The sequence below is a fragment of the Podarcis tiliguerta genome (genome assembly GCF_965153285.1).
Source record: "Podarcis tiliguerta genome assembly, chromosome: Z".
NCBI lineage: Eukaryota > Metazoa > Chordata > Lepidosauria > Squamata > Lacertidae > Podarcis > Podarcis tiliguerta.
The window spans coordinates 20,295,470-20,309,555 of NC_139553.1; the positions used below are offsets into that span (position 1 = coordinate 20,295,470).

The window sequence follows — 14,086 nt, forward strand, 5'->3', positions numbered from 1 at the left end:
GCTACCGTAATCTACCAAACCCTTGGCACGTGTTTAGAGAGAAGTGGCAGAACCACCACACTGGGGGTCTGGGAGAAAGACCGTGACCTCCTCCTCCCCTCTTCCCGCCTCCCCCCACCCCCAAATGTGATGGGCTGCTCCACCGCCTCCTCAGATCCCCAGAACAGCATTAAGCCCGCAATGAACTAAATAGCAGACAACAAAGCACAAAAGGTCACGGGCTGCTCAGGCACAACTTCCTCAGGGAGAGCCTTTCCGCCTCCTCGCTCTCCCTTCCCACCAGCCTATATGACCCCCCCCCCCCGCCCTTTAAGCAAGCAATAAAACAACCACAGAGCCCTCATCATGCTTAAAATCTTAGCTGCTCCCTGCTTTCCTCCTCCATTCAGCCAGTGGGGACCCCATCGCCCCCTGCTTCCCCCGCGGCCCAGTTTGTTATCCCCTCTGCACCCCACTTCCCCCGCCAGTGAGCCAGACTGTTTATGGGAGCTTCTGGCCGAGGATGTGCTGGCTGCCCAACTACTACCAAGCCAGACTCAAAATCCTTGCATTAATTCACAAGCCCAAATATATGATTGCTTTTTGGTTTGTGGTTTTAAATATGTTATTATGGAGATATTGTTGTTGTGTAAGCTGCCTTGCATCATTTCTTTGGGTGTTAACCTTTGTGAGCTGCCTTCTTGGGGGGTTTCTTTGGACAAAATGTGGCATACAAACAAAGCGAATAAAAATGCGCATTTAAAGCTGGGGGGGGGGGGATTCACAAGCCCTGAACAACCTTAGGGACCTTGCCTGAGTACTTACAACTCAAAAGCTGAGATAACCTGCAAGAATGTTGCTGGTCATTCCCTGAGTTGGCAAGGTTCATTTGACCACAAAAGGAAACCAAGCCTTTATTGTCAGCTGCCCAGTCCTGTCAGCTCTCTCTGAGATTCAGCAGGCCCCTTTGCGGTAACTTTTAAAACATCCGCTGAAAAAACCTTTTCTGTTCTGCAGGCAATTAAGAGGACAATAGCCCACAATGGGCTATTGATGCCTGTTTTTAATTTATTTTTGCTTTAAACTTCCTTTTATTCTTTTGTGACATTTTTGTTTGGTCTTTATCTTTTTAATGCTCTAAACTATTTGGTGATTTAGCAGTATATAGATATTCAACCACGCAAGCAAGCAAGCAAGCAAGCAAGCAAACAACCCCACCCCTATGGTGAAGCATCATGGGACTCTTTTGCATTATTATTCATTAATAGAAATATATTAAAGCAGTTTACAGTAACAAAAACATAAAAGTATACAGTAAAAGCATTAAAAAAGTTAAAAACAAACACCTGTAAACCATTGCGGAAGGATGTCCTCTTAATTGCCTATAAACAACTGGCAGAATATAACTTTTCAGCAGGCTTTTAAAAGTTGGCACAGAAGGTGCCCACTGAATCTCAAGTCACAGTGTTCCACTGCACTGGCCCAGTGATGCCCATTGTTATCAAGTAAGCCTCTGCAGCTCATTTTGTGTGATGGGGTATCAATGGAGGGAGGTTAAATTACTACATTAAAACGTAAGAAGAGCCTGCTGGATTAGGCCAATGACCCACCCAGTCTAGCATCCTGTTCCCACATTGGGAAATCCAACCTGATGTCCCAATGGGAAGCCTGCAAGCTGGACATGAGCACAGCAGCACTCTGCCCACCAGCAATTCCCAGTAATTGGTATTCAGAGGCATACTGGCTCTGACGCTGGAGGCAGAACATACTCTTGCAAACTCTAAAAATGAAACTTGCAGACATTTCAGGTGCACCTTCAGAAAGTTGGCAAAAAAAGTAGATTTGACATCCTTCAGATGTATACGTGGGTGTCTACTGGTGTGCTCTCGCCTGTTATTAATTCTCTTTTCTTTACACAAGCACTTTTGCTTGAGCAGTTTTGATACTTTTGTGTAATGTTGGAAATTTTGATTGCTTCTTTAAAGTTCAAGCCAATGCTTTAAGCAAATGTTAATGGGTTTGGTCATAAACCAGCTTGAGGCTGTGGTTTAATAAATTTGCAAAAAGCAAAGGGAGAGGCAAATAAATTATAATGCCAGCAATGTCAAACCCATGCGGGGTACATGTTTCAGGTAAATCACAATTCAGTGGCTCCCAAACTCTTTTGAGGGCCCTGGGACCCTGTGTCCCAGAAACTCATCCCCAGTGCACCCTACCCTATGAAAAGCATCATAGCAGAATTGCCTGCCCAATAAAATTCAAAGCATTAGCGATTAACTGCAAAACCCAATTAAAATGATTTAGCTTAATTAATTCAACAAAACTAATAGACTTGATCCACTGATGCCAGGTTTTCGAAGTACACCTGCAGTGCCCGCCCCTGCCACCTCCTTGTGTCTTAGAGCTCCCCGAGGTAATCCCCCCAACCCACAGGGCAGATCCCTCCACTATGAGATCCACCCCCATAGTTGAACATGCCTCTTTTGCACCAAAAAGGGGGGAAAGACACACTGAGAGAACCCACCGTGCGAAGGGGAGCACGTGCTCCCCATGAGGCAGGTGGCAAGCGGGAGACCCGGAGGGGCAGTGACTGAGCTGCGAGGGACCCAGGCGGTGGTGCTGCCTGATGCCTGTGCGCAACGCCTCCTGACCGTGTCACTTCTCGCTCCACCTCGGACCCCCGCAGCGCTTCGCTCGCCGCCTGCCTCGTGGGGAGCGCTCTCTCCCCTGCGCGCAGTGGGTTCTCTTAGCGTGTCTCCTTGCCCCCCTTTTCAGCGCCATGAGCTGGCGGTGTCTTTAGTGCTCACCACGTGCACCAGCTTGTTGCTGGTAGTGGCGGCAGTGGAGGAGGTAGTGGCGGCGAGCCAGAAGCCAGAGAGCCAGCAGCAGGAGGGCAGGCCGGATTTAGGACCCTGGCGGGCCTGATCCAGTCCGGGGGCCGTAGTTTGCCGACCCCTGAGCTAAATGCATCATCTTTCCACCTGGCGCTCTTGAAACTGTTTGCAGAAACAGAATGGGACTTTGTCCTCCTTGAAACGTATCTCGTAAACTTAAAATAACTAAAGGGCAGAGCTTGAAAGATAGGCTTTTTTGGCTCTATGGAAGTATATGCAAATGTCTGGTTGTTCTAAGGCTTTGTAGAACCATAATAATAATAATTTATTATTTATACCCCACCCATCTGGCTGGGTTTCCCCAGCCACTCTGGGTGTCTTCCAACACAATATTAAAATACAATAGTCTATTAAACATTAAAGCTTCCCTAAACAGGGCTGCCCAGATGTCTTTTAAAAGTCTGGTAGTTTTTCTCTTTGACCTCTAGTGGGAGGGTGTTCCACACGACGGGTGCCGCTACTGAGAAGGCCCTGGTTCCCTATAACTTGGCTTCTCACAGCGAGGAAACCGCCAGAAGGCTCTCAGCGTGGACCTCAGTGTCCGGGCAGAACGATGGGGGTGGAGACGCTCCAGGACCAAGGCCATTTAGGGCTTTAAAGGTCAGCACCAACACCCTGAATTGTGCTCAGAAACGTACTGGGGGCCAATGTAGGTCTTTCAAGACCGGTGTTATGTGGCCTCGGTGGCCGCTCCCAGTCACCAGTCTAGCTGCCGCAGTCTGGATTAGTTGTGGTTTCTGGCAGTAGTCCAAGCGAGAGGTAACTAGAGCATGCACCACTCTGGCGAGACAGTCTGCGGGCAGGTAGGGTCTCAGCCTGCGTACCAGGTGGAGCTGGTAGACAGCTGCCCTGGACACAGAATTGACCTGCGCCTCCATGGACAGCTGTGAGTCCAAAATGACTCCCAGGCTGCGCACCTGGTCCTTCAGGAGCACAGTTACCCCATTCAGGACCAGGGACTCCTCCACACCTCCCCACCCCCTGTCCCCCAAAAACAGTACTTCTGTCTTGTCAGGATTCAACCTCAATACATTAGCCGCCATCCATCCTCCAACCGCCTCCAGGCACTCGCACAGGACCTTCACCACCTTCGCTGGTTCTGATTTGAAAGAGAGGTAGAGCTGGGCATCATCTGCATATTGATGGACACCCAGTCCAAACCCCCTGCAGCTTCATGTAGACATTAAAAAGCATGGGGGAGAGGATGGAACCCTGAGGCACCCCAAAAGTGAGGGCCCAGGGGTCTGAACACTAATCCCCCACCACCACTTTCTGGACACGGCCCAGGACAAAGGAGCGGAACCACTGTATAACAGTGCCACCAGCTCCAAGGTCCTCTAGATGGTCCAGAAGGATGTTATGGTCGATTGTATCAAAGGCCGCTGAGAGATCCAGTAGTGGGAAACAGCTCTCACCTTTGTCCCTAGCCTGCTGGAGATCCTCAGCCAGTGCAACCAAGGCAGTTTCAGTCCCATGATAAGGCCTGAATCCCGATTGGAAGAGATCCAAATGGTCCGCATCCTCCAGGCGTGCCTGGAGTTGTTCAGCAACCACCCGCTCAATCACCTTGCCCAAGAATGGAAGATTTGAGACTGGGCGATAGTTGGCCATACTGGCCAGGTCTAAGAAGCGGTTTACAGGTGTTTTTAAGAAGCGGTTTAATGACCGCCTCTTTCAGCAGGTCTGGGAATGATCCCTCACAGAGGGAAGCATTCACCACCCCGCAGAGCCCATCGCCCAGCCCTTCCCGGCTTGCTTTTATTAGCCAGGATGGGCAAGGATCAAGGAGACAGGTGGTTGGTTTCACGCATCCTAGCAGCCTGTCCACATCCTAGGGATAATGGATTGAAATTGATTCGATGCAACTTGACCTGACAGGGCTCTAGCATTCTCCTGCCCCAGGCCTGCTCCCACGGTGGTGTCTACCTCCTTCCAAACACGAGCAACTTTATCTGTAAAAAAACTTTGCAAAATCCTAACAAAACCAATAAAATATGGAAGGAGGAGGACTTCAACAAATCTTTGGGGCCAATGAAGCCTGCAACGAAATCTATGCCAGAAGACTGAAACCAGAAAGAGGAAAAGGCTGGAGATTATAATCTACATCACACCCAGCAATTGCACAATGAAATTTCAAATTGCCAAAACCAGGCATATTTTCCTCTGACAAGCACTTAAGAGTGGTGCTTTGTTGGAGAAGAAGAAAAAAATCACATTTCTAAAACTGATTTTCCTGAGGTCTGGAAACAATCAAACCCTCCTGATCTGAAAGCCAAGGCTTGTTCTCAAACATCCTCCTTGCCTTATCAGAATTGCAACAGCCTCCCTTTTCTATATTATTATTATTTATTAAACTTATTGGCTTTTTATTTTATATAAGTAACTCAAAGTGGCTTACAACAATAAATAAATACTACATTCATGAAAAACAAAACATCTTCACATTTTTAAAAACTGGATTGAAACACAAAAACACCTGCACAAAAGGGCCACAGATAATTAAAAGCCAGAGGCCTGACAAAAGTCTGCTGCCACCGACAGTCTTCCTGGGGAGAGAATACCACAAGTGGGGTGCCACCACTGAAAAGCCTCCGTTCTCATGTTACCACCCTCCAGAACCCTTGCAGAGGAGGAACATGAAGGAGGGCCTCAGGTGATGACTGCAGGGTTTGGGTCAGTTCATATGGAGAGAGGCAGTCCTTGGGGTATTGTGGTCCTGAGCCGTTTAAGGCTTTATAGGTCACACCCAGCACTCTGAACTGGAAACTAATTGGTAACCAGGTCAGTTGGGGCAAGCTGGCATTATGTACCCATCATGGGCAACCCTGAAGCAGAGAGAGGATGTGTTAGGCCATCACCAATAGCCAAGACTCTGTTGGGTCTATAGTTCAATCCACATACATACCATGAAGGCAAAATCCTGACAAGCAACCCTTCTGTGGAAGGCGACTCTGACAGAAGTCACATGTCAACTGTGGAAGGAGCCTAATGCTGGCAGTGGGTGTGTGCAGAGACAAAAAACAAAAACAAAAAACACTGTGTCCAACCCCTTCCTTCTCTCTCCCCACCCCCTGGTATAGATCACTTTTGCTGGAGTCCTGATCACTTGCAGAGAGCTTCCGGAATAGGGCCCAGGGCACAGTTGAGCAGAAGTCCGCCAGCTGCCAACCCCCCTGCTTTACAGTAGGAATCTTGCATAGAAACGCCAACTTACTGGACCAGGTGCCTGATGATCATTTCTAGCATCTCTCGGTTTTTGTCAGGGAGTTTATAGACAAGGGAATGGATCGCCCCCAGCCTATAATCCAGGTTGTCAGACTCTAGGAAGGAAAAAATAATCAGATTTTCAGTTTGAGGTAAATACACAGAGGCTTCGCTTCTGGTGCAAACAGCAGCTGCTATGTGTTTGTGTTTAAGCAGGACACGTCAATTGGTGGAGTTACACTGTCTCTCCTCACTTCCAGATTGGGATTCAGGCTTCCCCAGGGTTGCTGCTTTCAAAACAAAAAGCATGCGAACTAACTCAATCTTTTAGCATGGCAGCATCTACTGACATCAGGCAGGCACCACCTGTTAAAACATTTTTCTTTTGGCAACTCTACCTAGATGTTTACAAAGCTGGGCTGGGGTGAGTTCTAATCTGTTTTTTGTCTTTTCACATTTTGGGAAGTTTAAAATTATTGTTGTTGGATTTATTATTATTATTTTTTATTATATTTTATTATATAATAAAATTTTATTATATAATAAAATTTATTATATTTGTTTACCTGTTGAAATTTTCTTATTGGTAATTTTACTATTTTATCTTTTTTGTAACCTGCTTTGAGGCACGTTTAGAGGGGAGGAACCCAAGTAGTGTATAAATTGTATTAAATAATAATAAATATTAACTGCAACGAGCAACGGCTGCTGTTGGCTGCGATGAAAATCAGTGGCACAATACTGATTTTGCTAAAATCTTGCTGAGGGCAGGGAGGATTTTGTGCAGAAATAAGTGGAACTCAAAACACAGGCAGTTTCTTATTTAGACACAGCTAATAGCATTTGAAAAAGGACTGGGAAGAACAGAGAAGTCAGAGGCAGCTAAAAGAGGGAATTGTTGATGGCCCTGGTAAGTTTTCAATATAGTTTCCCCCTCCTTGTCTGTTTAGCCTGGAAGAGACTGAAGGGTGAGATGAGAACCATCTTCAAATATCTGAAGGGCTGTCCCATGGAAGATGGAGCAAGTTTGTCTTCTGTTGCTCCGGAAGGCTGGATTCAAACCAATGGATTCAAATGGAAATTTTGACTAAACATCAGGAAGAACTTTCCGACTGTAAGAGCCATTTCGACGGTGGAACGGTCTCCCTTGGAAGGTGGTGGACTCTCCTTCCTTGGATGTTTTTAAGCAGAGGTTGGGTGGCTACCTGTCAGAGTTTCTTTAGCTATGATTCCGGCACCTCCAGGGGCTGGACTGGATGAGACTCGTGATTCCTTTCCAAAGCCCCATTTCCACCATTTAAACTAGAAGAATCCTTCATTCTAACGCATGCATTTTCCCATGCAGCTCTGAGTCTCCACATACACACCATGCTCTCCAGCTGTTTTGGACTACAACTCCCATCAGCCACAGCCAGCACAGCCATATAACCCTGGGTTGATGGGTGTTGTAGTCCGAAACTGGTGGAGGTTAGACGGATTCATCGACTGAAACTGTCCTCTCCCAGGGTCCTGGCTCTGTCCCAAAGCACCTTCGCAGCCAAGGTGCAGAGGTCAGAGCCTCCTTGCTGAGTGATGAGAGGCTTCCAAGATGCCTCTGCAATTGGCCACTGTTGAGCCAAGGAGAATCTTCTGACAGTATGAGTTGTTTTGACAGTGGAACAGACTCCCGTGAGAGGTAGTGGAGGTTTTTAAGCTGTCATGTATGATCTAGCTGAGATTCTTGCATTGCAGGGGGTTGGACTAGATGACTCATTGGGTCCCTTCCAACTCTACAATTCTATGATTCCATGCTATTTTGTCTGTACGGCAGCATGGGGCTCACGTTGCATGTCAACTGGGGAGCAGGTGCAGATTCTCCTTGGCTAGACATCTTTCTGTCCTTCAATCAAGCCCAGAGCTCCAGGCCACTGATCTCCACTTGCCCCAGCTCAGCACAGAATGCAACCTTTCACCACCTGTGGCAAGTCTGTGCTGCATTACACCTCTGCTCCAGATCAGCTGGGCTCTTGTGAGCCCAATGATAGAGATTGATCCTGAGATAGTACAGTGCGAAGCTTAATTTTTGCAAATTTCTTCAGTGAGGGGTCCTTAAAATATGTTCTTGGGTGTGAGGGATTACAACCTGCTATTAATTGGATAACATTTAGCTTGTTAAGTCTACATTTAATGAAGAAGCACATAAACGGCTTTCAGAAAACCAAGGAATTTTAATTTTACCTTCTGCAAATGTCAGGCGATGATAATTAATTAATTAATTAACAAATATTAATATTACTTTGCAAGTACTTGGCAATCATTTTTAATGATCGCTATGTGATTTTACACACATTTTACTGACCAAGCAAAGATAAATTGTATTAATTCAACCTGTGGGATAGGATGCAAGAGGGTAAGTTGTGGATGCTGTCTTGCTTAAGGAAGCCTGTGCTTCAAGCTAGCTTGCAAACCCGCGAAACCACTCACAGAGAAACAGGGAGAGGAGGTTGGATGTCGAAAACGGGAAGCACCAGGGAGCTCATTACAGCCAGCAGGAGTTCAATCAAAGATGACCAGATTCTTGATTTATCCACTCATTTAATTAAATTGTTGTCCGGGCCTAGTAATACAATACTGTGCAAATTTGGACTGTCGACCTAATTGAAAGGTTTCAGAGTTAATTAACCGTGCTGCTTTGATTGTCCATGGAACAATCAATTAAAAGAGGGGGAAAACATTGGCCATGACGTCCTCAAGTGAGATTTGCTGTTCTTGCCCTAGATCAGTGGTTCTCAAAGTGGGTAGTACTGCAAGAGGCAAGGGGGCAGCAGGGGAAGCACCGGAGGTCTATTGACTATTAGCCTTTGAAAAGCAGGTAACACGGGAGCAAGCCCATCAATTTTGATGAATTAAACTCAATAGTTTTAATCTGATTTTGGATACATGTGCAATAAACTGTTACTGTTTCAAATTTTATTGCATTATTATCTTCCTTAGTAGGTATACACAATACAAAAAAGAAATTTGGGGGGGCAGTTGGGAGGAGGAGGAAATATCCATTTTGGGAGGTAAGTAGTAGGACCTGCCTTGGTTTATATGAGAGGAGAAGAGGCACATGTCCCTGTTTTCTATGTGCTATCACTTCCTTTACAGAACATGAGAAAGTGGTTCTTCAAGGCACTTAGCACAGATCTAACATCCCAGGGAATAGAACCTTGTCCTCATCAGGCAAATGAGCTCACACCCTCCAGAAAACTACTCTTAATAGCAGCTCACCACCACCCTGCTCCCAGGCACTTACTGGCAGCTAAGATCAATTCTTTGTGAAGCTTATACGTCATGACAGGTTCAGAGAGATTCCTGTGGTGGGGGAAAAAAAGAGAGAGTGCAATGCGTAAGTTCCATAGGAAACAGGGAGGCACAGCTGTGCTCTACTCAATCTGGAACAATTTGTATGTTGTTGTTGTTTTAAAAAATGTCAATAAATTCCATCAAGACCACTCTATGTCCAAGGCCCTGGTGATATGAGTAGAAGTTTCCTTGTTTCATGGACAGGGACACAGCTCAGTGGAAGAGCTCCTGTTTTGCATGCAGGACCTCAGCTTCTGGTGAGCGTAGCTGGGTAAGATTTCCACGGACACCTTGAGTGGAGAGAACTGGGCAAATGGAGCAGCAATCTAAGGCAGTGCTCACAGGATAAGACAAGTGCAGTGAAACACAGGAAAGCTGTCTTTAACCAGCTCCATGCCCTCTGTCCACCCACTCTGTGCAGATTAGCTAGATAAAGGTCAGATATTTAGAAAGCAGAAACTGAGAAAGAAGAACCTACCTGAGGTAGAACTTCAATGAGCTTGTAATTGTCTTGATGTCCCAGTCACTATTTTGGAAGTCCACATCCCCTGGGCACTTCGGGTCTGGAGAGAGGAAAAGAGAAGAGGCAATTTTTTTAAAAAGGTTTAGAAAACAGACCAGGAAACCACCGTTTGTAACTTCTTGTTCTGTGAAGGGAAGCAATTAAAACATTTCAGGCTCAACAGTCTGAGAAAACCACAGTGTTACACCATCTTCCCCTGGTGTTCCACTTGAAATTTGCTCTCCTTGTTATTTTCATTTTATTGTTCCCAATGACAAATGAATTCCTTTTTGGTATTGAAAGAAGGCCAAGGGGGAAGCACAGAGAATATCCAGAACACGGTCCCCGTGATGAGATTCATCCAAGCGACCACAACATTTTTGTGGAAGTGCAAAAGACAGTATTTAATGGAGAAAGTGGCACCCCCCAAATTTCCACTGGGGATGGGAGGGGGGAAGAATGGCTCAAAAGTGTGAGCAGCGGAGCTACCTGGGGCTCTCCAAAGGACAGGTGCATCTCTCCACTACCACCACCCTGGGTTATTTATTTATTTACTTACTTATTTATAAAAAATATTTAGATCCCACCGTATTACAATAATATATCAGGGCAGTTTACAACAGTGAAAATAAGATAAAAACATACAATGGAAGCATAAGAAGTTAAAAGGAAAGAAGTTAAAAACAAATGCTGGTAACCCAATGTGAAAGGATGTATTCTTCATTGCCTTCATTGCTATTGGCTTCAGTCTCTCCTGCAAGACGAGGGAAGAGTTTTCTTGATTGTTGGTCCAAAGGCTTTGTTCAAGCCTTCATATATTTGGTGAGTGCTGCCGCTGTCAGCAGTGAGTTGAACACTCCAAGGCAGCTTTAGTCGCTGGCACATTGTCTGGCAACTCACTGGGTATCACTTTCTCAGTGTAGAAAGCATCTTTCAACAGGGTAGCTCACAAAAGACTTTTGCAGCAATAACAAGGCTCCGTGTCTTTTATGCCGGCCTCAAGCCAGTCGTGGATCTGTTGTTCTCTTTGATTGCCTATGTCGTAGGTTGCCTCTTTGATGCAGCTCCACCTTGCTTTGATGCTGTCAGCTCAGTAGAGCTTGTTCAATGGAATTAGAGAAACCTTCACAAAGTTCAGGTATGACTGTTCTGACAGTGTTGATTTGAGGCCACACTTTCTGCTTGTATCTTATGCCAATCAGGTTGAGCTTATAACTCATAACTGCTGCCTCCTCTATTGCTTTTGCTGCATTTGCAGCATCAAAGTCACCTCTATGGTGTGCAAGCCTGTGCAGTGTATATGGAGGTCCTGGGCTGCCCAGACAACAAGACCCCCTGATGTGGTCCAAAGGAAAGGAAAGCAATACATTTGGCACCAGGAGTTTCCGGAAGGAGGTATACAAGACACCATTCAGTCGCCTAAAGAGACTCCACTCTGGATACTGCACACAGCTGGTGGAATAGAAGTTTTCAGCAGGTGGTTAAAAAGTTGAAGCAGAAAGTACCTGCTGAATCTCCAGTGGCAGAGAGTTCCACAGGACTGGGCCCATGACACTAAAGGCTTGGCTTCTCACTGTCACCAAATAAGCCTCGCCAACTTGGCGAACAACCAATGATGTTCTTCCAGATGATCTCAGTGATCAAGTTGGGATACTATAAGGTTCAGGTGAAGTTTACCCTGGACCTAGGTTGTTCAGAGCTTTGTAAATCAAGGCAACCTGGCTCGGTAGTAGATGGGCAGTGCAGTGCAGCTGTTTTAACAATGGTGTCGAATGCCCTCAGCCAGAAGCTCCCATCAGCAATCTGGTTGCAGTGCTCTGCACCAGCTGGAGCTTCCGAAACAGGCCCAAGGGCAGTCCTACACAAAGTGCATTGCAGTAATCCAGTCTGAGGGTTCCCAGTGGCCACACTAGAATTTGCACCTAGAATTTCTAATCCATTGCAGTTCTATGTTTTGTTAGTGTCAAGTGGGATTGATGGTGCCAGAAGCAGCAGCAGTAGCAAACTGGACAACCAAATCAAAACACATTTAACAAACCCCAGCAGGGTCTCTCGATAGAAAGCACACGGAGCTATTTGCCCAGAGGAAAGGCAGGAGGACTATTAACAGCCATCAAACACACTTTGTCCCATGTAATTAATCATCGGAGAGTGTGACCCTGCCTTGTACAACTCAAGACTCTACAGGAATCCAATATAACAACGGCAAGGGAGAGCACAGCCAAGTGTTTTGAAACAACAAAAAAAGGGCAGCCAAGGAAGTAGGGCTCTTACAGGAATCAGCAGGCACTTTGCTGATTGGTAATAAAAAGGACCTGCTCAGAAAGTGACGGGGAGCCGGGAGATTTATTTCTTAGAAAGTGTCGATATTAACACCATCATAGCAGCCAGCTGGCCCTGACTCCAAACAACCACCTGGCTTCCACAATGATGTAATGGGAAAGAGTTGGCAGACCAAGTCCCCTCCAGCCTTCATGCAAAGCCACCCACTAAGATCTTGAAAGAGTGGTGCCATGATTTACTTTTTCTAAGCCCAAGCCCTCCTCACAGTGTAAGAGCCTGCTGGATCAGGCCAACAACCCATCCAGGTTAGGTTCCTGTGCTCACTGTGGCCAAATGGTCCGTATTGACCCAAGAATCCAGATAGACTGCCTCTGGGTCTGGAGGTTCCATAAGAGCATCAGAAGAGCCCAGCTACTGGACCAGGCCAGTGGCCTATCTAGTCTAGCCTCCTGTTCTCACAGTGACCAATGTTTCCACCAATGGTTTCCACCAATTAATATTCAGACACATTACTCAGTCTGGCTTTGGAGAAAGAGCATTGCCTCCTTTTCCTCTATGAATTGGTCAAATCCTCTTTTAAAGCCATCCAAGTTGGTAGCCATCACTGCTCCACGTGGGAGCGAGTTCCACTGTTTACATATGTGCTACATCAAGAAGTACATAATTGTATCTGACCTGAATCCTACAATGTTCAGGTTCATTGGATGTCAAATTGGGCAATGATATCCAGGAAAGGTGTCCGAACACACAAAGACCTGGCAGACAGACGAGGCACTTTCCAAAATCTCTAGCAGATCATTTGCTGGGCGTGTAAATCAAAATAACCTGCATCAATCTCTGTAAATGTATCCACCTCTGCTTCTTAACCTCTGTTGTTTTCCTGCTGTTGATTCTACCCATTATTACAGTTGTGATATGTGCACCTTCATTATATTAATTCCCAGTCTAACGTACATTTATCTATTGTTATGTATGAAATATTATTTTTATTTATTTTTTCACCCTCTCCCAAAATGTCAGTATCTTGCTCTCCATGTGCACATGCCTTTATCAGATTTGATAGCCTGCTTTCTTCCTAACAGGCTGGGAAGCCTTGTGTCATTCTGCAAGCTTTATTTCTCCCCTTGGTCTCAAGAAAATCAACTCTCTTGCTCAATCTACAGCTGCCCTTTCTCCCAAAACCTACAGCAGTTGTGAACCATTAGCTGCATCCCCACCCCAACTCCCCATTTGTACTTTTCAAGTATTCTGAACTTGACCAAACTCCCCCTTTTTCATTTCTCCATTTTTCTGGTGCTCCACGAAGCACCTCCTACCCCTGAACTGTGCCAGATGGGCTATAGGAACAACTGTTCAAAATGGATGCCTGAATTTGGATTTGTGTGTGTGTGTGTGTGTGTGTGTGTGTGTTTAATACAGAGATCATAAGCTTTGGGCAGTCTTGCTTTGAGTGTTTCTAAGCCACTCCGGAAGCCTTTTTGACTGAAGTGGAGGGTACCAAATGCATCCTTTCTCTCTTTCAATCTCTCTCTGTTCCAAAGATTGTAGGCTGAACATTTATCCCTCTGCCACATATTCAGACCAAATGCGAAGACAGGCATAATTCAAAGCAATGTCTCTTCTTCCCTTTCCAAATTTGGTCAGGTTATGATTGAGCCACCTTACAGCTGAAGAGGTCTGTAGTGTCTTGGGGAATGCCAATGAAACACAAGATCTGAAAGAGTCCTCTGACTAACAGATCAACAGGGAGAAGAGATGCTGTAAAGACCCAATTCTCTTGTGCATCAAGGCCCCTAAATTAATAAATATTTGTTGCATTTATATCCCACCTTTTTCTCCAAGGAGCTCAAGGTGGCATACATGGCTCTCCCCTTCCTCAATACCACAACAACCTAGT

The 14,086-nt window shown here is 45.8% G+C and overlaps 1 protein-coding gene and 1 long non-coding RNA gene across 3 annotated transcripts in view; one reads left to right on the forward strand and one right to left on the reverse strand.

The window, feature by feature from the left end:
• Window positions 1–14,086, forward strand: part of LOC310669768 — a 571,559-nt gene that overhangs the window by 442,546 nt on the left and 114,927 nt on the right. The window lies entirely within an intron of this gene.
• Window positions 1–14,086, reverse strand: part of OPHN1 (oligophrenin 1) — a 117,590-nt gene that overhangs the window by 32,296 nt on the left and 71,208 nt on the right. For both annotated transcript variants that reach the window (XM_083423577.1, XM_083423578.1), the window contains 3 exons: window positions 9,883–9,967; window positions 9,355–9,413; window positions 6,088–6,193 (listed from right to left, as the gene is read on the reverse strand). In XM_083423577.1, coding sequence (XP_083279703.1) covers window positions 6,088–6,193; window positions 9,355–9,413; window positions 9,883–9,967 — 250 coding nt within the window. The remainder of the gene's footprint in view (window positions 1–6,087; window positions 6,194–9,354; window positions 9,414–9,882; window positions 9,968–14,086) is intronic.